We start from the raw sequence: 27,942 nt of genomic DNA, 5'->3' as shown, positions 1-27,942 counted from the left end.
ACTGGAACGAGTTTTGGCAAAGTACCCTACCCTACCCCCCACCCCACCTCACCCACCCCTCTCAGTCCCCTCAAAGAGAGGCTTTCACCCTTTCTCTCTGGGTGCTGAAAACGTTCTCTCCCCCAGTAGAGAGAGCCATTACATATTCTCATCAGTGCTTCTCCTTTGTCAAGTTCTAATGTGGGATAGCTGACTAGCTTGCTGACTGGTAACCTGATTGGCTGGCTGACTGGCTGGCAGACTGGCTTGCTGATTGGCTGGGAGACTAGCTGGCTGGTTGGCTGCCTGGCTGATTGGGTGATGCAGCCTGGGCCTGTGTGGGGAGGTTCTTCCACAACAGCCGTAGACAAAGATGAGTCCATCTGTGGACTCTTAATCTCACACCATGACGGATCACACAGTCCAGAGCAGAGATAGACACATCATTGTTTGACTTGACACCGTTGAAAGTAGCACATTCATGACGTATAATAATTTGTTCATTTCCTGTCACAGTGTACAGTTGTACACTCTACGATGACAGATGACCTGTAACAGAATTGTAAACGCTGTAGAAAGCTCTTGTCAGACATTCCAGGGAACACCCCACCCGTCTGTACCAGTACCAGTTCACCTGTACCAGTACCAGTTCACCTGTACCAGTACCAGTTCACCTCTTTAAACTGTAGTCCGGATATGAAATACAGACTTAATTATTCAACGCAACATCACCTCAAAGAACCAAACCGCTGCCTTGAAATATTTATTTCTCTCCAATTTCTACCACAACAATGGATACGCCCCCCCCCCCCCCCCCACACACACACACACACACACACACACACACTCACAAACACACACAGTTACACTAGTTTGAAAAGTGAAGAGTATGTAAGAACAGGGCATACTGTAAGAGTTTATTTTTATTTTATTCAGACAAATGCTGTACCCAAGGTCAGAAGAATCTACTTCACTTACAGTTCACACAGTTCACACAACTGCTCGATAATCTGCTCCTTCTGTCGATGTTGAGACAGCATTCAAATGTCAATACCAGTTTAAGGAAACGGATCACAAAAGAGAAGCAAATATATATGTACTGTTCTGGCTATTTGAAAGGACATTTGAAAAGCTACTTGAGGCAATGTTATAATCAGACACATCCATAGGCTTTTAGAGCATTAGGGGAATAAGATACAATCACTATCGACTCTGGTTAATATGATTATTAGATTACCCAGTAGCCATATCATTTTAATCAAGGTATTTCTACTTTTCTTCGCATTTAACTTCTTCATTTAGCAGTTGAAGCGAGAAAATGAAAAACATGTTATGTTTTCAGATGGATGGACAGATGCCAGGGAGATGGAGAGAGAAAAGAGAAGGAATGGAAACCAGAGAGAAACAAAAAGACATCATGTGCGAAACAGGGACAAATTGAAGGAAAGATAGAGAAGGAAAGAGATAGAGACAAAGACAGAGACAGAGAGGGAGAGACAGGGAGGGAGGCAAAGAGAGGGAGAGAGAGAGACAAAGAGAAGGAGAGAGATAGACAGAGAGAGAGAGGAAAAGAGAGAAAGAGAAAGCGAGGCAGAGAGAGAGTGTTCCGAGCACCAGTATATAAATGAGGTTCACAGGAAGGAAGGGATCGTGGTGTCATCATCAACTCAGAGAGCTGTCGCGCTCGCACACAGACATGGCTACAGCATGCCAGTCAAACATGATTTACATCAAACCAACACCAGGACATCTGCTGGGGATGAGGGCACGGTGCAGAGTCTCTCATCCTCTTCTCCTTCTCCTCCTCTCCCCTTCTTCTCCTTCTCCTCCTCCTCCTCTCCAAGATCTCCTCCTCCCCCCCCCCCTCTCTTCCTTACCCTCCTGTGAAAGGAGGGCATCCTGCACCAGGCGTCTTCTTGTCACAGAGCTCCTTGGTTCATTATTTGACTATGCTTGAGTAGAACAGTCAGAATAAAAAAATAGTCCTAAACGTTCCTCAACACAGATCCAGTTCTCGGAACAGCAGTGTCGGCCCTGTGAATATCTGACTCCGAATCAAGATCTGAATTTAGCATTTCCATCAAGTGGTCACAATTTCCTGACGGTGATTTTAGCTGATTGTTGTCGAACATGGGTATTGTGATTAGTTATTTGTCGTAGTTTAATACTTAACACACCGTTAAGACAGCCCAGAACAGCACATATTTCCAATATGTTGCTATTGTCATGAAAGACCACACTAATATTCCAATATTTTCAGTTCCTCAGGTTTTCCAGGGGGACTGAACTCAGGGGCTGCAGATGGGTTCTGGGCCTGACACATCGACCGGGAAGTTCCATGTAAATCTACTACACCGTGGAAAACACATCCAAGCTCTCTGAGGGCACAACTTCCCTTCAGCAGGGCCGAGAATGATGTAAACATGCCAAAATGGCTGTCCTTTCAGTCTATCCAGCTCCTCATCTGGCTGAGTCATAGTGAGTAATAAACACTTAGCCACGCTGCCGCCGAGAAGAGCTGGCGAAGGCTACAGGGGGAGAGGTCTGTTGGTCCGCAGAGACAGACTTCCACAGAGCTGTGTGTGAAATCACCTGTTGCTGTGACTGGGAAGATGGACCAAAAGCCGAAGGCCAGGAGAACTCATGTTTATCATCGGAGGGCACTTAACAACGTACACGTTTGGAAGCGACATTAAATCAAAATAAACCTCTGATTGGAAAATTACAGGGGAAAACGCCGGCGCTGCTTTCAAGCTAAAAATAAAAAAAGGAGAGAAAGCGAGCGAGCATAAGTGAGAAATATATTAATAAATCTCATCTCCTTGACGACAAGCCCTCTGCAGCTCGCCCACACAGGGTTGAGGCCGGTACCTTGTGTGACTCTGTTTGAAAGCATGCCGTTGACACCTCTGCGCCTCCCTCTCTCTCTCTGTGGAGACCGAAGCGGCTTCACGCTTCTCAGTTCGTCCCCCTGCGATCAAGTTTTGTCACAACTAGTCATGCGGGGTTAAGATGTTTAAATGCTAATCAGGGAACGGCCCCACAATTCCTGACAGCCTTGTCCTAGTGTCGTGTTTTTTTTGTTTTTGTTTCGGTGTTATGTCCAAGTGAGGTCTTTTTTTAACTGTTGAAAAGTCAGAACAACATAAGGTCATATGTGGTTGGTCGACATTGACGGCGATTGATTGGTTCCACGGCGAGTGCGGTCGTCCTCCTCGAGGGGCCCCCCTCAACTTTGCTCGTCACCTGGGTGAGCGCCGCAAAGAATCCACGAGGCGCCGACCGAGACCGGTGACGGTTACCAAGGCAACCGTTTTCACCAGAAGCTAGCATGGTGGAACGAACCGTCATCTGTTACACAGCACTTGTGACGTTCTCTCGAGGGAGGCATAACCGATGTGTTTGGTGTGTTTTTGTGTTTGACGTCCTACAGAACCTATATATATAAAAGTGTGTTACGTCCAGGTTTATTGGAATATATTTCTGTAGCTTTTTAATAAAAGCAAGGAGGAGGATCAATAATAGTTGTGTTAGGAAGAGGTGAGAGTACACCCAATGTACATTTTACATTTAAAAAAAATAACCCCAAAATATTCAAACCATGCTTGTCGGTCCAAAACCTAGCTTGGCCCCACTATCACTCCCACTACACACATCTACCAAGGTTTTTTTAAATCCTTTTTTTTTCTTTATGGCACCTCAGAAAGAAAGAGGAAGGAGAGAGAGAGAGAAAAAAAAAAAACTGCAATCAGCGGATGCAATTTGCATCGTCCTGCTTGTCTGTGAGGAGAGTAGAGAGAGGGGGGAAATGACTTGTTCAGCAAAGAGCACGCCATATCCGCTGGATCTATCAACGAGCCGGCGTCTGTGATGGTGCTCTGCCACCTGCCCATTACAACCCCGGCTCTTCTGCAGCTATCGGAGTGCTGCACACCCGGCACAGCTTTCAGCCAGGCAATCGACTTCCCCACACACACACACTTTGTAAACGGGCATGAGAGGGGTATAGCTCAGTGGTTAGAGTATTTGACTGCATATCTTCCCCCCTTGACATTGCTTTGGATCGAAGCGTCGGCTAAATGATTAGGTTATTGTAATCATTCTAAACACACACGTGGACAGAATGAGATCTGCTGCGGTACACACGCACACAAGGATGGCAGTTGGACATCCCGGTGTTTGACATCGACGGACTAATCAACCTCATCCATGACGAATCAATAGAAGGGAATCAATCACGATTTGTGAAGAGCGAGGGGGCAGAGAGGAGGTGAAAAAACTCAACTTGGAGCTAGTGAGCAACTACAGTTGCAGCTGGGGAGAATCTTCACTTTAATATTTTATAGACAAATTTTCCACTCTCATGGCCTCATTTATTACTGGGTTAAATGCCACATAATATTACACTGTCAAACGTCTATCTAGTCTATCTAAAACATGTGCTGGCTATGCTGAACAACTTATTAGTAGGCTGGCTACTCTATAGCTATTGTTCAGTATCTAGTATGAAGGTATCCATAGTTCAGTATCTAGAATTTGAGTATCTATAGTTCTGTTTCGTGTGTTAAGGTATCTATAGTGGGTATCTATAGTACAGTATCTATTATTAAGGTATCTACTGTATAGATCCATTGTATTGTCTAAGTATTGTGCTGTGGAGTGGGGGGGGGGTCTGTTTTAGTGTTGGACTGGGGAGACGTGGTTCTTTTTCTTTGTCAGACGATACATCACAGTCCATGTTAAATGTGCCAATGAGATCCCTTCAGTCTAGACTGACCTCGTTGTTTTAACTGGTCCTTCGGGAGAGACGGGGGGAGGGGGGGGGCGGGGATGGGGTTGAGCCAGACATCAACAATCTCTAAAAATAATCCCAGAGTTTGTACTCTCGATGATGTTCTACTTTCACTCGCGCCGTGACGTTCTCGTGGGGTCTTCTGCACGTCGCTTTCGCTTTGACGCCGCACGTACATTGAAATAGTTTTTCAGATGTTTATCGTTTTGGGGGTCTTTTCCCTCTTCGCTGCTGTCATTCTTCCTGTGTCCATGTCGGCGGACGACTCAGCGCTCGCACCTGAAGACTCCATAGGGTATCGGCCGTAACCATGGAGACGGTCTATTTATGCGTGCAGTGATCATCGTCGGACATCCGTCAGAGGGAGCGTGAGAAGACCCCTGATGTGTCAGTCACTCTCTAGCAGATGAGACGAACACATCCAGAGGGTGATGCTATTTCGGTTTTCGTAGCAGGAATGGGATCTATACTCCACGGATCCTCTCACAGTCAGAATGTGCCTGAATCTTAAGTTAGTTAGTTATCAGTTAGAAGATCCAGAACCACAAGTACTAAACATACCTTGATAACTAAATGGCATCCTCGATCAACAAAAAAGTTATTTCATATTACTGATGTTTAGCGAATGTTTGAGCTGCTGTCATGAAGACGGACCTAGACTTAACACATGAAGTCTGTTTAAAGACCCTGTTGCCCAAATAAAGTTCCTCAAAAAAGCAGAAGCCCTCGCCATAGAGATTCCTTGAGGGTTTAGGTTATAGGGCCTAGTTGAGAGGTTCATCTTTCTGGTGTTGAAGAGGGGTTCAGCACCATGGACAGCTCCGGCCAGCTCCACTGTGGTGCGTAAGCTGTCCTGAACAGCCCACTAAACAAAATCTTTGGTGCACCACTTCCTTTAACCCCGTGAAGGAGACATAATTGTCGAGTCAGAACAAAGATCTAACACATGCCAGTAAACTGGAGAACCTTCCAGGCGACAGTAGGTTTGCGCAGAACTAATGTAAATGAACTCAGCGCTTCTATCATAATAATAATAATAATGTGCTCATTTAGCAAACAATCTTATCCAAATTGACATATGGGGTGGGGGCGGGATGTGTATGTGTGTCAGGGAGGGGGGTGGGGGGGGGGGTGGAACCTGCATCCTCTTGATGTACAATCACTTGCTCCACCACTGAGCCGTAGCCAGCTATCACACACAGAGAGCAAGGCATCTTCATTTCTGGATGTAGCATTTTTCCCCAGCTCAACATCCCAACCCCAAACTTCCCCCAAACCCATCTGCAGGCTGCAGACCCACACTGCTGCCAGACAGTCAATCTGCCACGGTCGCTGACGAGGCCCGGCCAAGGGGTCTCAGATGGGCAGTGGAGAGCTGGCCCTGAAGAGCAGATTAGGACTCTCAACACACAGGGTGTGGTCCCCTCTAACAACACACCATCATCTCCATTGTAGCTCCATGATAGGCCATGCAGTGCTAAACCCTCATGGCTATCCTCTGAAAGCCAATGCGAGTAGTTAAATGTTGAAGCTTTTTTTTTTTTTTTCTTTGAATGCACTTTAGGGGTCATTTTCCCATGAGAGTAATGCATACCGGCTTGCCGTTACGATACTCTGTGTTTGAGCAGTTAACTCGCCGCGCAGTCGAGACTCGACCAAGGTCTGTGGATCAGCCACGAGATTATTTCTCAACCAAACCAACGAATCTGACCGCCTCTCCCTCGGAGAGGGCCGAGTCGCTCCACACGCCTCAGAAAACACGACTTTGCCCTCCAGTCGCTGCCTTAAAACAGCACTTCATCATACACCGCTGTCGGGATGGCGCGTCGGAGGCTATTTCCTCCAGGAAGCATGTGATCGGACGCCGCGCCCCGTCAGCAACTACGAGCCAAGATGGATGGCGGTTGACGGGACCTGGAGGAGTCCAAACTTCCCCCCCCCCCTCCCCTCCTGAGGTTCAGCCAGGCCTTCGTTAGAAGAAGCACACAGTGACCTTCTGGACTTGGAACGACTATGAGCTAAATATGTCACGATCAGCAAAAAGAGCTGGAGTAAGATGTGTGTGAACACACCACCAATCTGATGTAAGGACACACAAGAGGATGGGTATTTGGCTTGGGCAACTGGGTGATTTACTGTACATGTGCACCTTGCGGAAACTGATTTCTTCCAGTTAAAGATTTCTTCTTTAAAACTAACATTGATTTTCTTTTCCCCCTCGGGAGCATTCAAGGGGCTACAAACTATATAGGCTGTATTGACTGCATGTCAGGAACAGGCACGTGGACAGACCCACCTCAAACTGAACCTTGAGCACCTGCTTTGTAGCAAGCCCCGATGACTTTCTCTCTCACACTCCAGAGGCACACAATGATGCTTGGACTTTATGCATTTTCAAAACTCCTAATGCTTCGTTAGCATTGGAAGTTAGGTAACTGAATGATGTGTGTACTCCATTAGCTTTATGACACTAATGAACAAAGAATAAACAATTGCTTTATCAAAAGTACTTAGCAAGAACGTATAAGTACTTACCATATTGACTTCTGACACCCTATCTATGCTTGCCACGTCTATACTCATCCCAACAGCGACCGGGGCACCTAAGAAATAGGAGTATGCAATTAAACAACGTCGTCAGTGATTGTCATTAGAATTGTATATGTTTATTTACTGCATATATCAACTATTATGTGTATAATTACTTCATGCACAGTCCAGATTATGATTTTCTTTAACGTTTGTGAACAAAACTGTAAAATAAACTTCTACTGCGTACCTCCAAAGTCGGGGCGAAGGCGGATATCATAACCTTTCAACAGTTTATCCACAGTGTCCTTTACAAAAGACATATTCCCCGGTTCGTTGACGCTGAAACAGAGAGACCAGGATTACAGCCATTTGAAGACAACTCGGGTTACCCCGTTTACCATTCATCTACAACACTTACCTCTGGGCACAGCACATCACTGCCACAATTAGTGGCAACGAAAGAACGTCCAATAGCCCTTTTTTCGCGAATCCCCACATTCCTTGTAGTCTCTGAGCGACTGAACGGATGTCAAGGTTTTCCAGCGTTCAACAAATGAAAAAAATGACCACAGACTGTGTTACTTCGGTGGCGTTCAACTACCTTATTTCTTATCTCCCGAAGTCCCTGGGTCAGGTGAGAACTATGGATTAATCCGATGTTTATCTCTTGAGTATAAAAATATTATTGAGCAGCAGCCCATTTGGTGAACACCACACATTTTGCGCAAACCGTTGCCAGTGATGGCAGCGACCTATAGTAGTTGGGGCTCCGCCAAGTCTTCATTCTTTAGACTGTCTTTAGCAGCCTTTTGCTTTGTTAAGCTTGGTTGGTGAACAGTTCTTCAAAATCTCGCCGAGAAAGTGTCAAGAGTCGGTCCGACAGTACGCGTACAATTTCCATCATCAGATATCCATGTTGTCATCACTAGTTTTTTTGGCAGCGGGCTCGTCGGCATCAATGTACAATACTCTCCTTTGCCATGCAGTCTGGGTTCGAGTTCGAGGGATACGGCTACCTATGAAATAGGGTACTACTACCAGCACTGGGAGCCACGTGATACAGTAGTCGGAGAGCTTGTTGAGGCGTTTTTTGCTGATTGGTAGAACAAGAGAGTTCATCAAGAGGCAAGAGCCAGGCAGCACCAATTCATTCAGCAGGAGAATTGTCTCTGGTTAACACCCGTGCGCTCGCTGGGGTTTTAGCCTACGATAAAACGCTTAAGTGCCGACCGGTTGGTCTCAACCCCGCTCAGCCGGGTACTGGTTTAACGTCGCCTATTCCGCATTAACGTCGCCTATGGCGCACTACATTCATTTGCTAAGAGAATCTGGTGAATCGAGGGGGAGTAAGCTATAGTCAAAAGAGGCGGTTATTCGTTTAAAAAGACTACATAATAACTTGGGTAAGCTTGAAAAATTCACGCGAGACCTGACCCTTCCCCGAACGCATGCCGTGACTTCGGTGAGTGAAAAGTGAGAGGGACCAATACAAAGAGTCATGGGTGAGTGTGTCCCCCGTATCCAGTCAAATGTGACGGGGCGGAATATCAGTCCATGTCACCAGTGGGAATGTGTCCCCCTTAACAGACCAATGATGAAAATTCATATGCTACTATAGTTTTTTTCTCAAGACGTGAATATGAAGATATGATCTATATCAGAAAGACTGACGTAAGAGTTTGGAATAAGGACACTAAACACTGCGGATCAGTACGATTCCTAAAATAAACCTCTCCTACACCATCCTCATGCTTACAAAGAGCTGTGTGCAAAAATTAGTTGTTTTTTATGTAACGTAAAGGACTTAAGTGGCCTGGTGTGTGTGTCTGTGCGCACGCGTGGTGTGTGTCTGTGAGTGTATGTGTGTGTTGAGGTCCATGGCAATGGTTTCGAGGAGATCTAAATATCCATACTCCATTAGTTTTCTAGGCTCCTCTAATGGCCTTCTGGAGAGGAGACGGTTGTGGGTTACTTCCGGGAGCTGCATTAGACGGATTCCAAAGCCCAATGAAAGGCATGATAATAGGTTACAAACAATTGTTGGTGGGAGACTATGTTCAGCTCTAAGATGTTTTACTGTTGGCTTACAGATTTACATTTAATCATTTAGCAGACGCTCTTATCCAGAGCGACTTACAGTAAGTACAGGGACATTCCCCCGAGGCAAGTAGGGTGAAGTGCCTTGCCCAAGGACACAACGTCATTTGACACGGCCGGGAATCGAACCAGCGACCTTCTGATTACTAGCCCGATTCTCTAACCGCTCAGCCACTGACTCCCTTGCAGATGTCAACTTATATTCCCTAACAAAGAAATGGAACTATATCATATTCAAACATCGTCATAGGGAGTTTCTTTGAAGTGTGTAAAACTGTTACCATTTGGTGTTGGGCCTGTGTTACAATATGTGTATACATATATTTGAATGCATCATTGGTTTACATAGATAACACGAGAGCCCTCTCAGGTCCTACCCAGCAAGCACCTCCACACGCGCAGCACCCACTCGCACTCTCAGGCCCAGAGCTGAAGTGTGGGCAGAGAGAGGAGAAGCACGTCTTCAACCTTGGTCTGTGAAGGGCCGCGTGCATCTGCGCGCGGAAGAGTGTGCGTTTAAGCAAAACCAGAGCTTTATCTTTTTAGTGAAGCTTTTCTGGATTCTCCGGCCTCGTGGAAGAAGTTAAGAGTGAACATGTTTGTGACTCTTCCTTTACGCTCCTCGCTCGATGGATTCACATGGAAAGTTATGTTTTTCTAATCAGCCGTAGGGGATATCAGTGCTCAAGCTGATATCGCTGCAGGGGAACGACAACGATCTTTAGCTGACTGTTCCCTTCAACCAATTTCTTTGTGTTACAGATATCCCTTTTTGAAACTGAAACCGACCTTGTTCCATTAGAAGAGATTGAACAGATCACTTGTTTCATTTGACAGATTTATCCAGAATACAAAAATAAAATAGATCGTTGGTTATAATTACCTTGTGTCGTAAATGGCAAACAACTTTTTATTCCCGTCCACAGCATTCCTGAAGAAAGGAAGATAAAAAAACAATACATTTTTCTTGCGTATAAGATTCATGAAGTGGATGCAGTGACAGGTTCTTAAATGTCTACATTTAGTTCGATACAACACATATTTCTTCCATGGTGGAGATAAACTCGTACATTTAAACACGACACATAGCCTACAAGTAACGTGAAAGAAAGTATACGTTCAAATCGCGGACATATCCTGACCAAGATGTGGTGCTTGGTACCAATATTCACAAGTCGTTTTGTACCCATAGCCAATACCATTCTATGCACAAACTCCCACCAGGCTATGGGGACATGGCCCTTACGCGTGTTGTGGCTTGACTCCCGCTGTTCTTGAAAGCCTCGTTATTTACCAGTAGCAGTAGTACTATCTGCCAGCAAAGAACGTCAATCATTTTCAATCTCCATTGTCTGCAAGACTAAACTGTAAATAAAAAACAGTATTTTCTCCTAGAGTTGGCTTTACTTGAGCTAAGTTGCTACTGACAGGGTTACGCGTGTGTATGGTATTTTTCTTTTTACTTTTTTTACTGGAAGGTTACTAAAAGTTAAAAGCGGCATCAATCTGGCTTAAACTGCTACTCGTCCTGCCACCACCCTCGTCGTGTATTCTGAAGACTAATGAATCATCATACATATTCAATATATTTCACTCTGCTCAAATCTGGTTGTGACGCATATTTATGATACATTACATAGCCTATTTAGGTGTTATACGTTACATGGGCGATGAGAGCGCAATGATAGGCTATCACATAACGGTTGATTTATGTGCGCTCTGTAACATTTTTGATAAATGGAAAACCCCAGTGTAATCTTCACATCCCAATGTCAAAAGCAAAAAGGATTAAATCAAATGTTTCACGACATCCTATATAGCAACAAGAACAGTGATTTATTCCCACTGTTATAAAATAATCTGAACATGGAATACGAGATCCCTCTCATGGTAGTCTTTGTAACTACTCTGTCTTCACATACACACACAAACACACATTCGCACGCACGCACTCTTTCTCTCCATCTATCTCTGTCTCGCTCTCCATCCAGCATAACATCTTAATCAAAAGCCAGTAGTTATCCTACAATAAGACAGTTCCTTTGACTAGAGGTGCACCATTTAAAGGATAGAACAGACCGCTGTTTCTGGATCACTATCGCAAGAACACTAATGCAAAGTAACATATTGATGGCAATTTGTCACAAAATAACTTGCTTTGGATACAGTATTGGATTTCCTCAAGAGTGTAGGACGCACAGAGTCTAATGGAAAAGTAAGGGATGCCAAGTCAGCAGAATTGTTGGGAAACCCTCTGAATTTGCTACCACCGTTTTAATCATTGCCCTGGGGCAAACAAATCCCATCGACAGAGGCGATCGTCCAACCTCTAGCAACCTCTCATTTCCCCCCCGAGGGGCAATTATGGTGTACGAACGGAGGTGAAGTCCCTCAACTTTGATTCCAAATATTAGCCGTTACAATCTGAGCGTCAGTCAGATCCATCAGCGCAGGAACAAGCGGTGGAAGTTTGACGGCGCAGCAGAACTGTGCGGTAAGCTTTCGCAACTGCGCTTAGCTGCCTGTGCAGCAAACATTGAATGCAGTGTGATTAGATGTAGTGGGCTGTGTGAGTATTGGAGGAAAGAAAATTGTGGGTCCAGTGAAAAGGACGGCACACTCATTGGGGTTCAGACCGGCGGCGGTGAACGTCGGGAGACCAACGAGAGGCATTTTAATGTTTGTCGTTGCAGCACCGGAATGTAAGAAATATGGAGACGTGAGGAATGTCTAAAAGATGAGGAAGCCTTGATCAATGACTGAGTTCATCAGTGAGTCGTAAACGAGGGACAATTACCTACAATGCTGGGTCCGCACAATCTTTAGCAACGCAGGGTGTTTCTGAAGGGGAGCCAGGGTCCAGCAGAGGAACAGATTACATTGCGGGATTTGCCTCGAGGTTCAAATGGAATACAGTCCTTATCAATAACGTTCTCACCACAGTACAGGTACAGATCCCGCTCAGACACGACATCATTGATTTGGAGAAAAATACGGCGTTCATTCTTTATAAACTCTGACAGAGATGCCTATCAGCACATTCCCTGTAACTATTATTTCATTGCAGTTTATGCGATTTTGGGGGTGTATAACAAAGGGCTCATTGTTGGAGACTGTACTATGATGAACAATGAACACTGTGATTTGATGATTGTATAGGCAGATTCTCGGTATTATTAGGCCGGCTGAAAGGAAGTATTGCATGTGATTAAATACGCATCTTGGCGGGACATTCACAAGACAAATAAAGTACACTGGCTATATTTGTAGTCCTTTTAAGCATACAATAGATGCTTCTTTCATGACCTCAATGGATACAATACCCTATATAACACCAAATATATAACAGGGTATAAATCACATAATTAATAGACAATAGTGAAAATGATAAATGGCCAAATTTGTATTTGTAATTACCTGTAATCATAATCTTCTAATAATCTATTATTATCATTATTTTCATTCATCTTTTTGACGTTTAATAATCACTGTTATCTGCATAAACGAGGAGTAGAAGACGTCTTTTTCCTAATTAGCTTGATATGCCTTGAAGAGACTGATAGATGAATGATTTTATTTAGAACTAACAGTGGTCCGCGCGCTTTACGCACGCAGCCACACTCTGCACACACTGCAGGTTTTGTAAGTGGACGACACCACGCAACTTTAAGACACGATTTATATCAAGCGTCTTCAGTTTCTCCCCTCTGTCCCGCTGAAAACACGATCTTGAACGTGACTTTGTTACAGGAATGGGCGATGGGATGCGCTGCGGCTCTGCAATGACGAGGCTGTGGGTTTATGTCGGGCTTGTCAGCATCACCTGGCGTCTGAGGTGAGATGCGAACTTCCACTGCATATTTCCCGTAGGCGTCGGGAAAACCATACTATTTATGGACTATATTCATATCTTACGTAAAAGCAGGATTATATTATATCGTATTTTGGCTTCTTTAAGCAGGCTCATCTCAATGCTGGAAAGAGATATCTTAAACGTTAAAAAAGTTCCTGCTGTTATTCTTCTTTTATCATACAGCTTCTCCCAGATATCAACTGGAACTCCCAAAGAGGCAGAACTTAATGACAACATTACCATTTTTACCCGAATCCTTGACGGATTGCTGGACGGCTATGACAACAGACTCCGCCCCGGTCTGGGAGGTAAGCAGGCGGCGCACACCTCCTAAACATCCGCAGTTCTCTCCACCTTGCTCCACCTCTCCACGTGTGCATCAGAGTGCACACGCAGTATAATACATTAAAAGGTGCTATTCATTATGGTTTTGGGGGGCGGGAGAGGGCGGGTATAGTTTGCACAGTGTACGATCGTTCACAGTTTTTATACAGTAAAATTATTCACATTGAGATTCAGATGTACACTGTGTCCGTGAAGCTTGTATGAATATAATCATAAGAACACCCTACCCCCCCCCCCCCCAGTCCTCACCTACACTCTTCATGAAGGAAACATTGCAGTCTATTGTCACATGAGTCCCCCATTCATCCAGGCCGGGACAATCTTGTATTCATACTCACTGAGGTGGACAGCAGACAAAGAATCATGATCACAGTAATTGTTTGGTCCTGAGAGTGAATCAATGACACTGCCGGCACACTGAATCACTGCCACTACAGAGTACTGCCTGTTAGCAGGAATGCTGGTGACCTTGACAAGCTTCTCTTTTCACGAGAGCAGCCTTCGTTGTTCTCAGCGGACTAAGACCAATGTAAGCGAGAGAAGTGTTTGAATATCTTACTGAACTGATAGGTTACTGAACAGAATTTCACCACCTTGGGGGAGATAGTCGTTTGCTGTGTAATTACTGTCCAGAAAAGACATTAAATATCATATGTGGTGATGTGGTTTCAGCCGTGCTAAGCTGTAACTATCTTTGTTTTAATCCTTTAAACAAATTGAGATTGAATCCATTAACAGATTTAGAATGTTGAGTGCATTTGTAAGTAAATGATACCATGGACCTGCGTTTTACAGTACACCACAAAACAAAGAGTAAAGGTCAAAGGTCGGGTGCTCCCCTCACCCTCACCCGTCTGTGCTGTGTTTGCTTCCCGCTGTGCAGAGAAGGTGACTGAGATCAAGACAAACATCTTCGTCACCAGCTTCGGACCGGTCTCAGACACTGAGATGGTAAGGCCTACTTTAGGATCTCCACTCACTGTAACACATGCGTGTCCTACAGTACTGGAACAGTACAGTTCATTCATTCACTGATCATTCACAGTTCACTGATTCATATATCGTTTATCATTACCAGTTTCTGATTTATGTGAGCATTTGAATTTGAAAAACGGCTTTGTTCTTTAGGATCTTCAAAACGAAAAAGCACTCGCCCCATTTGTAAGGGTCATCCATATGATCAATGGACTCAGTCCTGCTCCTGTCCTGGTTCTTGGCTCATGGCCAGGCTAATAGTACCCATTCTGGTTCCTGTTCTCTGTTTTGGTTCTCGGCCCGTGGCCAGGCTAATAGCACGGCTCTTCTTCTCTGCAGGAATACACCATCGACGTCTTTTTCCGCCAGAGCTGGAAGGACGAGCGCCTGTGCTTCAAGGGTCCCATGGAGATGCTCCCCCTGAACAACCTGCTGGCCAGCAACATCTGGACGCCCGACACCTTCTTCCTCAACGGGAAGAAGTCCATCGCCCACAACATGACCACCCCCAACAAGCTGCTGCGCCTGAAGGACGACGGGACGCTGCTCTACACCATGAGGTGAGCGACGGGCTCGCCGCCTCGGGCTGACGCGCCACGGCGCTGTTTATCTAGGCTCTCTCTCCCTCTCTCTCTCATGAGGCCCGAGTGTGCCGTCTGCTCATTTATTAGTCATGAGTGTCAGGCAGATGATCAAACACCCCACTGACTCTGTGGTGGAAGAAGGTTTGAAACAAAAGAGTCTGAATGCATGAAAAAAAAAAAAGCCTAATCTTTGCATCTTGTGCCACTTTAAACCACATTTGCATATTCGAGTCATTTAGTTGACATTTTTATCCAAAGCAATGCACAAATAGGGCATGTAGAAAGTACAGTGGAAGATCAAGGATCAGAAGGACTTGGATCCACCAGTATTTCAGTAATTAAGGAGGCGTATCGGTTTAAAGGGGTCTTGGCACGGGGCTGAACTGTAAAAGCAGAGTGTGAGAGAGAAGCCCCTGGGGACTGACTGAATGAGTACACACCACTAGCTCTCCCACCCAGGACTGCAGCTCCGACGGCTCGTCAAGCGCTCCTTTCCCCTGCAAGCGGGTCACGTGACCTTGCGAGCGGGCAGCCCATGTTTGCCTGACCCAGTCCTCCGAGGCAGACGACTGGGACAGTGGAGGAGCTGGAGGCTTCTTTGTGCCGAGTTTTTTGCCTCCTCCTCCTCCTTTCCTCTTTCCTCTCCTTCTCTGATTGCGCTCCCTCCATCTCGTATCTGCTCCATTAACCACACTGCCGGAGCAAAGAGACATTGGCATGGAGGAGAGGGGAAGAAAACACCGGGCTCCTTTTGCTGTAGCTAGCTTTATTCCATCTTTACCGACATTCCACCACCCACCCACCCACCCACCCACCCACCCACAGCTCCAGCAGTCTCTGGTCTCGACAGGAACAGTCAGTGATTCTGTTTCGGGGTTTTGAGGGAGAGACAGAGAGGGGGGCTTGTAAGTTAACTTGTCCTGACTGTATGCTCCTCATTAGTACACACACACGCGCGCATACAATCTCCCTTTCTTTCTCTCGGTCACCTCAAACACATTCAACTCTGCTGGATTGTGCTAGTCCGTGTAGCAAGCTGCTCTGGTGGACATGTCCTCACAGGTCACGGAAAGATGTATGATAGCTTTTAATTTGCCAATGCACAGAAGAACATAGCTAAAGTAGGGGTTGTCTATTTACTAATGCTGTAATATACTTGATGTCAGTTGACCAAGAAGTGGTAGTGCAGTGGTATCCGATGTTCTAACGACTATAGTGCTCTTGATACAACCCAGACACAGTTCCCAAAGAAAGCATTCAAGACTACATGTGCTCCTTTTGTAATAACGACAAGGGGGAATCGATTCCTAACTGCTTCCAGTGGAATCAGTTTGACTGATAGCCAAATTACAAATCAAATATTAATGCTAAAATCCGGAAATGGATGTGGACACATTATGTGAACCATGACCATTGATCTCACATAGTCTGACTTTCAGCCATCTAGCCATGCTACATTTGCTTACACTATTGGCCATTAGAGCCCGTTTACAACAAGCTCTTAATGCACTTCTGAGGCTGGAACCAGAGTATTAAAGGACTCATTTATGCATGCGTTACCCTTCTACAGTGGCTGTACAAACAAGAAGTGCAGTTCCCAATTTAGCTACTGTACCATAAAATGCCTCTCATACTGAATTCCTTATTACGTCAATACTGTACAGTTCCACTCTATGAATCTTCAGTGCTTTTCAATAAAGAGCACAGTAGTGCCTGTTTGAAGTCTAACCTAACGTTCATGTTTTTACAAGCATAATGAGACAAACAATTACTGTGCTCTGTGTACTGTTACTTATACTGTTTGTATGTGACTATTCACACTGTGTGTATGTTTGCCAAATGAAGATTTGTAAAATGTTTGTCTGTTGCGGTAGTGTTTGCAGTTGGAAAAGCTTTGAGTGAAGTTTTTTAGATCTGAGTGATGCGTTCAGGAGCCCATTTAACTGTCTTGGCTTCTCTAATTAAAGGCTTTCAGCGCTTGTGAAGTATTTACCGAGACCAAGAGGTTTATGTGAGGATGTTAGTCATCGTCACAAACATGCCAGAATGCCTGGAGGCAGCTGGGGTATATGGATTATCAGGGTATTGTGTTCTTTTTGTGTGGCCTTGCTAATGACATGCCTCTCTCGCGCTCAGCAGAGCATTGATCTGAGATGAACATCGGTAGAACGGACACTTTCTTTCCCTAACAATGTTAACATCGACAGTACAATCAGTGGCCGTAAATGGAAGCTGGTTGGCTTTGTGAGGAACATAATTGACTTGGAAATGAAAGACTGCTGTTTGAAAGCCATATGGACACACACACGGAGGCGTTCCCTTGACAAAAACCTATGATAAAATGCTCAAAACGGGTTTGGCTTTACAATCATGTATTTTATCTAACTTTAAAGCGAGTTTTAGATATTATTCTGTCCCTAATTTAATTTGAAAACCCAATTGAGATGTAAATGCGTTGCCCACTTCCGGAGGCACACGCTTGTAATAACGAAGACTGGCCACCAGAGGGCGGCATTACACCAACGGAGGTGAATTACCTCGGTTTTCATTTGTCACCAGAGGGCAGTATAACACCAGTTTGAGAATACCTATAGGGTATAGTGATTAAACCTGTAAAATAACGCATTGATTTGTTTGTTAAACTACTGATTAAAGATGTTATGTGTGTGTGTGTGTGTGTGTGTGGCTAGCTTTTGTGAGTTTGTCTGTGTTTGTACATGTGAGTGTCTGAAAGAGAGAGGTGGTGAGACGGAGGGAGAAAGATGGGAAGACAATTATTAGGAGAGAGAGAGAGAGAGAGAGAAAAGAGTGAGAAAGAGAAGATTTGCTTGAAATCCTGTGGTACACTTCTTCTACAGCAGATGGCGCTCTTGCTCTACATGTGGTTTGACTATAGGCAGAACAACGGCCACATTCAATACCATGATCACAGTATTATCACTGACAATAATTATGTACTTAACTACACAACTGATGAATTTTGAACAATAATTGATCATGAATGATAAATTAATATCCCTACAAATATGCTCCCTGCACGCGCGTGTGGTTCCGTCCGCATGCGCAAGTCTTCATCACTCTAAAAAATAAAGTCTTTGTGTTGTTTGAGAAATATGGATCCAGATTTGAATTCTGAACATAATGAGTTGACAGATACTCAGATGGGTTTGTGAATGTTGTTGTTTTTCAGACTGACCATCTCGGCTGAGTGTCCCATGCAGCTGGAGGACTTCCCCATGGACGCTCACGCTTGTCCACTCAAGTTCGGAAGCTGTGAGTACTGGTTTTCCAAAACTAAAGTTTGCATTTTAAAAGAACTAATTTAACGAACAATATAAACAATTATAAAAAATCTATGAGACTAGGATTTGAAGAAGTAAAATAAATACATCGCAGGCCACCGGCGGTACTTTTGTAATTAAAACCATATAGAGACAAGACTGTCAAATTCTCTGTAGTTCTGGGGGTTACCCTGACAACGTCATACGAACCAGGAAGTAATGCCTGATTACAGACTTGAATCAGTAACAGAGAACAAATACACACAAAAGTATTTCAGTTTACCTAAGGTTCATTTGATTTGCATCACAAACACCATTCTTAATGGGACCGATCCACTGATTTCATTTCAGCAGGGTGAAGTGCACCCAAGTACATCTCATGATAGTCTCGGCAAACAGTAATTGTCATGCAGAATATCAGCCTCCAAGAAGGTGTGTAGTTAGCAGAGAGGAATGTAGGTAGGTACGGTCGACAGTTTCTCCCTCGTGCATGGTTGCTGGGGCAATGGAGGGGTTACCATGACACCCTACTCATGATGAAGTCATTAGTCAATCTGTCAGATGTACAGCAGGGGAATCTGACTTGACCACTCACCGACGTCTTGTACAAAAGAGATGTGGGACATTCTTCTGGACAAACACATATACACACACACACACACACACACACACACACACAAGTACGCAAGACGCACACACAAATGCAGACACACATACGATGCACACACACAAACACACGCATGCCTCCGCCAAGACTCTGAATTAGCACCATGCACATTTTTAATAGTCTCACACTAAGTCATGTGCCTGCATTAGCAGCCACGCTAGTGGTCTCTAAGCCAGTTAGGCCGCCTCACAGTGAACCTCCCAGGGCAGAACTGGACAGGAATATCTGGGACTTCCTGTCGGAGCGGATTAAGATTAGCGCCTGGAGGCCTTCCCTGGAGCCATGGTACTGGGGGTTATTTCAGGACTGGCTTTGGGAGGATCTCACGCTCTCCTGGCCCTCACCACAGAGCTCCTTCATGGGCCTCACCACAGAGCTCATTCATGGGCCTCACCACAGAACTCCTTCATGGCCCTCACCACAGAGCTCCTTCATGGGCCTCACCACATAACTCCTTCATGGGCCTCACCACAGAGCTCCTTCATGAGCCTCACCACAGAGCTCCTTCATGAGCCTCACCACAGAACTCCTTCATGGGCCTCGCCACAGAGCTCCTTCATGGGCCTCACCACAGAGCTCCTTCATGAGCCTCACCACAGAGCTCCTTCTTGGGCCTCACCACAGAGCTCCTTCATGAGCCTCACCACAGAGCTCCTTCTTGGGCCTCACCACAGAGCTCCTTTGTGGGCCTCACCACAGAGCTCCATCATAGGCCCAACAGAAGGTTTCTGGCTCCAGACCTCAGGTCTCCTGAGAATTAGTTGTTTAAGAAAGCGGGCGGAGTCACACTGATTGCAGTGAATCTTAGAGGTGAGCCCCTCCCCCTCCTCAAGGTTGTCATGGAGATTAGCAGGAAGCTGCTGGGACGACAGGAGATCAGGAAGCAACACACACAGACAGGACATTAACTGTACTTTTCAGAAACCCACCCCTTACTTTTATCCCTTAATGCTTAGAGCACAGCCACCTCTTCTTAGTGGCATTTCACTGCAGATCAAGAGATTGTTGGTACCAGTCCTCCCTTTGTGTCACTTTTGGATGAAAGCATCTGCTAAATGAATTCATTATGATGATAAATCACTGCTTCCACATGAAGGCAACCTGATTGGTGGAATTGGCAGGTGGTGGAGAGATGTACTTCCTACTCTCATGAGGGTTGTCATTCGGGGGGATCGGGACTCGACGTCTCACCCACATTCTGTCCAGGGGAGATTTGACACACACACGTAGGTCTAAGGACACCTCCCTCATAAATCACTGTCTCCACAAGCAGCACACCAGTAGCTGTGCCCTTTGTCGTGTGTGTCGCTGAAATGGCAGGTTGTGTATTCGTTTAGCAGTTGCCTCCAGAGGGACGTTTGCACCTGCGACCTCTCGATCTGCAGTCGGACGCTCTAACCACTGAGCTAAACCTGTAAGCCGGAGAGGTTTCCGTGGTCGCGCCGGCTCCATTAATGGCGGCTAATCCCTGGGTCCTAATGCCCCCTGCTCTCTGATGATCAGATGCCACGCAGAGCCTGTCTTATCTTGCGCTACTTTAATCACCTCGCAGCGCTTTGCTTTCTGCTCCTCGTCACCCCCAGCCCCTCTGTTCATACTCCCTCCCTCCCTCTCTCTCTGACTCTTCTTTTCCCATAATGATCAGAACAAGATATTCATTTAGCAGACACTTTTGTCCACAGCGAGGGAAAGCACAGGGTGGGAACTTGAACCTTCAACCTCGATCTCGAGTGCTCTAACCACTGAGCTACACCCAGCCCCTGTTTTCAGACGCCACTCATAAAACATCACACACGAGCCTGCTGGCTTCCCACTCATCCCCTGTCTCTATGGAAACGATTGTCATCGCTCTAAAGACAATTTGTATCTCTCCCATTATTCCTCTAACAGGTACATCCAAAACACAGTCACCATCAGCCCCTGCCACGCTAATATGGAACAATTGCACATTAACTGAACTAATACAAGGTTTGAACACGCGCAAGACAACAGCATATTTCCCTGGAACCAGAGGACAGAACAAGAGAGAGATGGAATGAACGGAATAATAACTGGAGGGGCAGATATAGTAATACACTGACATAGATCATAAGCATTAGTTAATGGTCGAGGAGGTACATATACGTGTTTACCCTTTTGTATGCTGCACTCAGAACATGGTAATACCCCAGGTAGTCTGTAAGATGAATAACCCCTACATGCCCCAAGCAAACACAGTACACGGATAAATGAAATTGCTCAATTTCAGAAAGTAAAGATAAAACACCATCTTCTGGATTATGTGCAGTTATTTGCTGTAGACTGGACAGAAACCTCCCATATTCCCATGGTAACTATCAAGTACCTTCTCTACACATCGATATACACACCGCACAAACATGAAAGGTTTTAGCAGCCTTTGAGCTCTGCCTCAGAAATGTATTAATTATCCCACAGCAATGTACATTACATCCTTCCCATATGATAACATAATAATGTAATACAATAGCAGACAGTTTTATCCAAAGCGACATACAATCCACAGGGGTTTGGACCTCTTGATTCTCAGTCAAGTGCTCTAACCACTGAGCTATACCCTCCCTCGAGGCCTTAATGGACATTGAAGACCAATCAACCTAAGTATGTTTTCAGGTTAGCCCTCCCAGTCTGTTCCACCCCCAGGACAGTGTAAGCACATTGAGAACGATTTCCCATTCTCAGTCTTTGCCGTGTCTATTTAACCCTGCACCTGTCCGGTCAGGGCACATATTAAGCCAGTGATTTTTTCTCAGCTGTAAACATCGCTATCTCCACCCCAATATTGCTGCCTCCGGGGGCCTCTCGCACGCAGGAGGGAGCACAGTTTATGGGGGGGGATGCAAATCTTAATGTTTTTTCAGACCCACCGTCTCTCTGGAACGGCAGCTAAAACAGATCCCCCCCCCCCCCCCCTCACTCAGACCTGTGGCGGAAAAAAAACAACCGGGTAATCCAAGACCTCGATGTCGAGAAGAGCATCTTGCCCTTCTAAGCGAAACACAACCCCTCATTCTGATTTACAATAGAGATTACAGCCCCATGCTAAATCTCGTCCTCGCTAAATCACGTCAGGTACAGAGTGGGGGAGTGACCCGTGGCCTGACTTGGTTAATTCGGCCCTGCTGGAAGGTGTCCCAGCAGGAGGACGAGGGGGCGTTCGGGAGGGGAGCCACCGTGTAATCCCTGAGTTAAGAGGGAGGGATTTTCAGGTTGGACGTCAAAGCACGGGCGTGAAGCTGCTGGCACGCTGGGATCCTTGTGTGGACATCCTGGGTCTGTTCGATGAGAGCCTGCGGGCGCACCGACTTTCGGGGTTATTTAAGGGAAGTAGAGAGGAGGAGGGGGAGGGGGAGGGGGAATGGAGACTTGTTAACGACGGGTGATTGTGTGTGCATATCCCGAGGCATACCTCGAATGATTTAGACCCCATCAAGAATGCCAAATTACGGTGGCTTCGAACCATAAAGAGAGTTAAGACAGTTTTGGAATTAGCAGATCACAAATTGCCTCCGATTGGAGAGCAGACACCCGACTTTTGAGCTGGCCTTCTCTTTGAGTCGGTCGAGGGTTCTCCAGTTCACCTGAGGAGAGATCGGTCTGCATGTCATTTTCTGCCACAAGTAGAGGACACGACGCAGGTTTGCTTGTCTAAATGTTCATCCTCCTCCAGCTGTCTAGACATCTGGCCTGGAACTCTCCCTGTGTTGCCACTTCCCTTAAAAAAGAACATGATTGAGTCGAGAATTTCAATCTCTGCCAGCGTGTGTTCTCTGCAGTGCCGTCGTGACGGTGCAATTCCCATTTGCCCTCGCCATGCACTTCAAGGCTTTAAAATACTCCCTTTCAAACACGACACCCTTAACAGGGTGGGTCTGAATGCGCTCTCAGTCCTGGACTGTGAGGATGCAGCTTCTCCAGCTATGCTGTGGTTCTGGACCCAGACACATCAGCTCTCGTTAAACTGTAAGCATGGAGGAGTGATGAGATGAGAATGGCGACGCTGCCACCAAAAATATCTGTCCCCGACCCCCTTCTCCCTTACATACACACACACACACACACACACACACATGGTAGCATCCCAGGTTTATGCTTTCTAGTTAACAGGCTAGAGACAGCTCAAGGAAATACACATACAGACCCATTTGTCTTCCAACACCATGTGAAATACACACGCGCACGTACACAGACGAAGGCACACACACAGTAAGGCACACACACACATACACACACACACATACAAATTGCCACAAATATCCCCTCCGATGCAACTGTAAGACTAAAATGATTTATTCTTTGTAATACAGAGATCAACATTGAAGCACTGCAATACACTTGTACTTGTGCTACAGCCCATGCTATCTCTATACAAGCAACTGAAAGGTTATAGCCAATGTGTTTTATGTCATTAGAACTACTCTCCTACACACTTTTTCTGGTCTGGAGTTGAGTGAGTGTTGTTCACTAGTTTAAAGTCTTATCCTTGTTCACTAGTTGGATGTTTGTATCATTGTTCACTAGTTGGATGTCTGTATCCTTGTTCACTAGTTGGATGTCTGTATCCTTGTTCACTAGTTGGATGTCTGTATCCTTGTTCACTAGTTGGATGTCTGTATCCTTGTTCACTAGTTGGATGTCTGTATCCTTGTTCACTAGTTGGATGTATTTATCCTTGTTCACTAGTTGGATGTTTGTATCCTTGTTCACTAGTTGGATGTCTGAATCCTTGTTCACTTGTTGGATGTCTGTATCCTTGTTCACTAGTTGGATGTCTGTATCCATGTTCAGTCGTTGGATGTCTGTATTCTTGTTCACTAGTTGGATGTCTGTATCCTTGTTCACTAGTTGGATGTCTGTATTCTTGGTCACTAGTTGGATGTATTTATCCTTGTTCACTAGTTGGATGTCTGTATCCTTGTTCACTAGTTGGATGTCTGTATCCTTGTTCACTAGTTGGATGTCTGTATTCTTGGTCACTAGTTGGATGTCTGTATTCTTGGTCACTAGTTGGATGTCTGTATCCTTGTTCACTAGTTGGATGTCTGTATCCTTGTTCACTAGTTGGATGTCTGTATTCTTGGTCACTAGTTGGATGTCTGTATTCTTGGTCACTAGTTGGATGTCTGTATCCTTGTTCACTAGTTGGATGTCTGTATCCTTGTTCACTAGTTGGATGTCTGTATTCTTGGTCACTAGTTGGATGTCTGTATTCTTGGTCACTAGTTGGATGTCTGTATCCTTGTTCACTAGTTGGATGTCTGTATTCTTGGTCACTTGTTGGATGTATTTATCCATGTTCGCTATTTGGATGTCTGGATCCTTGTTCGCTCCTTAGAGGTCTGGCATGGTTACATGCTCTCAGAGCCAGACCACACCTCCAGGACACACTGCAATCCAATTAGGCTTAGTTTCCACAGCCCCTGGCAGGTTTACTGTACCTGCAGACCCGCCACTGTCCTAGGACTGCGCCATGTCATGCTCAACCTCTGTCCCCGCCTTCCGAATTTCAATCGGAACTATTCTTTTGTACACTGTAAGTGCTCGAAAATATAACCTATACCACGAGGCACGTGTCATCAAGCGTGGTTCTTCGGGAAGGTGTGTGGAGCGTTACAGATCAGAGAAGGGAGGCTGATTGTCCTTGTCACTGTAACCCGTGCTGTTATTGGACGTAGTAAGGTGCTGCGGTGTAGTGCAGCTGGTCCCTCTTCCATCTCAGCTCCTGTGCTCTGGTCCAGATCAGCGCTCCTACCTCCTCTCCACACACCTGACGGCAGAAGGACAGGGGGGCGGCTAACTTATATTATTACACAGATTAGGCCTGAAATATGACTCCCTCAGGAACAATATAAGAAGGGCCAGCGTGAGCGGGGGTGGAAATCTCCTGTGCAGATAGGACGGAGAGCCCCTGTGTTGGGTGTTTATCTGCCGTCGTCCTCGCGATGCGTTGGACGCGGAGCTCAAGGTACTTCCCGTAGACTGAGGCGGGGCAGGAAGTCAGATATCTGCGTTCGCGATACGCACCGCTAGTTATCTTTTCTCTGAGGGAAAATAATCACTCATGGCAGGGCCATGTTTAGGCCTTTCCTTGGCTTATGAAACAGTGCTTGCATTTACACGTGCATGCACGCACACACACACACACACACACACACACACACACACACACACACACACATAGTACTAGTATTGTAGGATTTGTTCAAGTTAAACACATAGGGTATCTCACTCGGAGACTTGCTTATCATGACCTCTACTCAATGAACAGGAGTCTTAGATGCACAGCCAGGGCCTTGAGACAGGAGCAGGAGAGGGGAGCAGGGCCGGGAGGAGGTGAGAGGAGCAGAGAGGAGGAAAACGATGCAAAGAGAAGCAGAGACGAGACGAGAGGAGAGCAGAGCACAGGAGAGAGACGAGCAGAGACGATGGCCGGTGCACTTAGACTGAGATAATCCCAGTTTAGGTGCCTGGAGCCAGTGTCGGGAGCTGTGCACGGCAGTACACTTGAGCACAAGGATTAATACAACACTGAGAGATTGGATGCTGTAATGTAGCAGAAGCAGGAAGAGAGAGGGGGGGAGGTGAAGGGGAGGGAGAGGAAGAGAGAGGCAGAAAGAGAGAGAGAGGGAGAAGAAGCAAGAGTGAATGGAAGAAAGAGGGAGACAGGAAGAGAGGGGCGACAGAAGAACAGAGAGACTGGAGCAGAGAGGCAGAGGTTGAGAGATAGGGAGAGAGGGCGATAACGAGGGAGAGAGAGTGAAAGAGAGTGGCAGAGAACAAGATATGAAGGGGGGTGAGATTTTTCCAGCACAGGTGTGTACGTGTGTGTGTGTGCATATGTGTGGCTTCTCTGTGACGTCTAGTAGACCCCAGCCTGACGGTCATCGACCATGACCTCTGAGGGGTCGCCATAAGCACTGTGCACACACTGTGCGTACCATGTAGGATGAGGCCTTACCACAGGGGCCTGGGTTCTAATCCTGGGCCCTTTGCTGCGTGTCTTCTATTCTCTCTCCCTGCCTTTTCTGTCCAATAAAGCATATAAAATGCAAAAAATATACGTCTTTAAAAAAACATTTAGGTGTGTATATATATATATACTTGATGGCACATTGTCGAATTAGATCATGAGCCTCACAGGCCTCTAACAATCTAATGGCTCCAAATACAGGAGGTGATGACCCCTGCACATTGGCACCTTTCCCAATTTGTCTTGGATATACTCTGGTTACTTAATCTCTGTTTCTGCGAGCTTTAAATGTCCTGACATTTTAATCACACCCTTCCCCTTATCATTCTGTTATTTCGGTACTTGGATAGATCCATTAGGCACCAAAAAAAGCACGATAATTAACGTTTACAGTATTTTCTGCATTGTGTAAACGTGCTCACATTTCTCATTGTTCTGTTAAAATTACTTGTATTCCAGGCAGGAATTAAACACATTTGTCTATGTACTGTGGAGGTCAACCCTACCACAAAGAGGATTGTGTGATTTCTGTCAATATCAGACATCCCAAGTCTCCGGGAGTCTCCCGCATTTCAATAGCGGCTCCTGGATGCCCGCAAATGCTATACAATCTCCCGGAATTGGTCATTTATGGTCTAAACAGGTGCATGTCGCACGTCCTGATTGCGTCCCGGGGGGGGGGGGGGGGGGGAGAAGCCACCTCCCGGAAATGAGTCTCTGCAGGTTGGGATGTCTGCAATATACCCAGAAATTAAGACAGCTAGTTTTAACTTTATCTAAACAACATTCTGGGAAGAGGACCTGAGCATGAACAACATCCTTGATTCCGTCACATACCCTCACACCTCAGGGACGAGGATGACTTCCTGGTTTGACTAAGCTTCCTGTTTCCTGTTCCCAGATGCATATCCTGTCTCAGAGGTGGTCTACACGTGGACTCAGGGAGCCGCCAAGTCTGTGGTGGTGGCGGAGGAGGGCTCCAGGCTCAACCAGTACCACCTCATTGGTCAGACCGCTGGGACAGAGGATATCTACACCAGCCGAGGTACAGTTACTTATATATAACACACCTGAACACACCTGCTGCTGAACGCATCTTAACACACCTGAACACACCTGCTGCTGAATGCATCTTAACACACCTGAACACACCTGCTGCTGATCGCATCTTAACACACCTGAACACACCTGCTGCTGAACGCATCTTAACACACCTGAACACACCTGCTGCTGAACGCATCTTAACACACCTGAACACACCTGAACAAACCTGCTGCTGATCGCATCTTAACACACCTGAACAAACCTGCTGCTGATCGCATCTTAACACACCTGAACACACCTGAACAAACCTGCTGCTGATCGCATCTTAACACACCTGAACAAACCTGCTGCTGAACGCATCTTAACACACCTGAACACACCTGCTGCTGAACGCATCTTAACACACCTGAACACACCTGAACAAACTTGCTGCTGAACGCATCTTAACACACACGAATACACCTGAACACGCCTGCTGCTCATCACACCTAAACACACCTGTTGAGAAACACACCTGAACATTTCTGCTGTTGAAAACACCTGAACACACCTAAGCACATCTGCTGATGAATGCCCTGAACACACATGAACACGCCTGCTAAACAGGCCATGGGATAGACACACACACCCACCCCCACACACACAAACCACACAAACATATTCACAGAGACATTGTCGCACCTCATTTCGTAACTGCCATTCCTCATACAGGCCCTCTCCCACCTTTGCTACCAGAAATGAACACTTGAAAGCTGAGCTGTGTTTGTGCGGTGTGTGTTAAGGGCACTTCCGTAACGGCCCTGCT

General features: G+C 45.9%; 2 protein-coding genes across 6 annotated transcripts in view; one reads left to right on the top strand and one right to left on the bottom strand.

The window, feature by feature from the left end:
* gabrb3 (gamma-aminobutyric acid type A receptor subunit beta3) overlaps positions 1-27,942 on the bottom strand; it is a 42,590-nt gene that overhangs the window by 13,576 nt on the left and 1,072 nt on the right. For 2 of the 4 annotated variants that reach the window (XM_062450473.1, XM_062450475.1), the window contains exons 2-4: positions 10,284-10,331; positions 7,551-7,642; positions 7,307-7,374 (exon numbers count right to left, since the gene is read on the bottom strand). In XM_062450473.1, the coding sequence (XP_062306457.1) occupies positions 7,307-7,374; positions 7,551-7,642; positions 10,284-10,331 (208 nt within the window). Of the gene's footprint in view, positions 1-7,306; positions 7,375-7,550; positions 7,643-7,721; positions 8,390-10,283; positions 10,332-27,942 lie in introns of those variants that run through there. The other 2 variants (XM_062450474.1, XM_062450476.1) reach the window with 2 other exon arrangements.
* The window catches only part of gabra5 (gamma-aminobutyric acid type A receptor subunit alpha5), a 25,169-nt gene continuing 4,899 nt past the window's right edge, over positions 7,673-27,942 (top strand). Inside the window, exons 1-8 of one of the 2 annotated variants that reach the window (XM_062450478.1) lie at positions 11,568-11,615; positions 11,757-12,348; positions 13,151-13,235; positions 13,437-13,561; positions 14,482-14,549; positions 14,913-15,133; positions 18,348-18,430; positions 26,995-27,138. In XM_062450478.1, coding sequence (XP_062306462.1) covers positions 13,153-13,235; positions 13,437-13,561; positions 14,482-14,549; positions 14,913-15,133; positions 18,348-18,430; positions 26,995-27,138 — 724 coding nt within the window. In that variant the 5' untranslated portion in view covers positions 11,568-11,615; positions 11,757-12,348; positions 13,151-13,152. Of the gene's footprint in view, positions 7,938-11,567; positions 11,616-11,756; positions 12,349-13,150; positions 13,236-13,436; positions 13,562-14,481; positions 14,550-14,912; positions 15,134-18,347; positions 18,431-26,994; positions 27,139-27,942 lie in introns of those variants that run through there. The other variant, XM_062450479.1, reaches the window with a different exon arrangement.

This window comes from Osmerus eperlanus, chromosome 24 (genome assembly GCF_963692335.1).
Source record: "Osmerus eperlanus chromosome 24, fOsmEpe2.1, whole genome shotgun sequence".
Lineage (NCBI taxonomy): Eukaryota > Metazoa > Chordata > Actinopteri > Osmeriformes > Osmeridae > Osmerus > Osmerus eperlanus.
The sequence above is the reverse complement of the archived record's forward strand: the minus strand, read 5'-3'. Positions and strand labels throughout refer to the sequence as shown.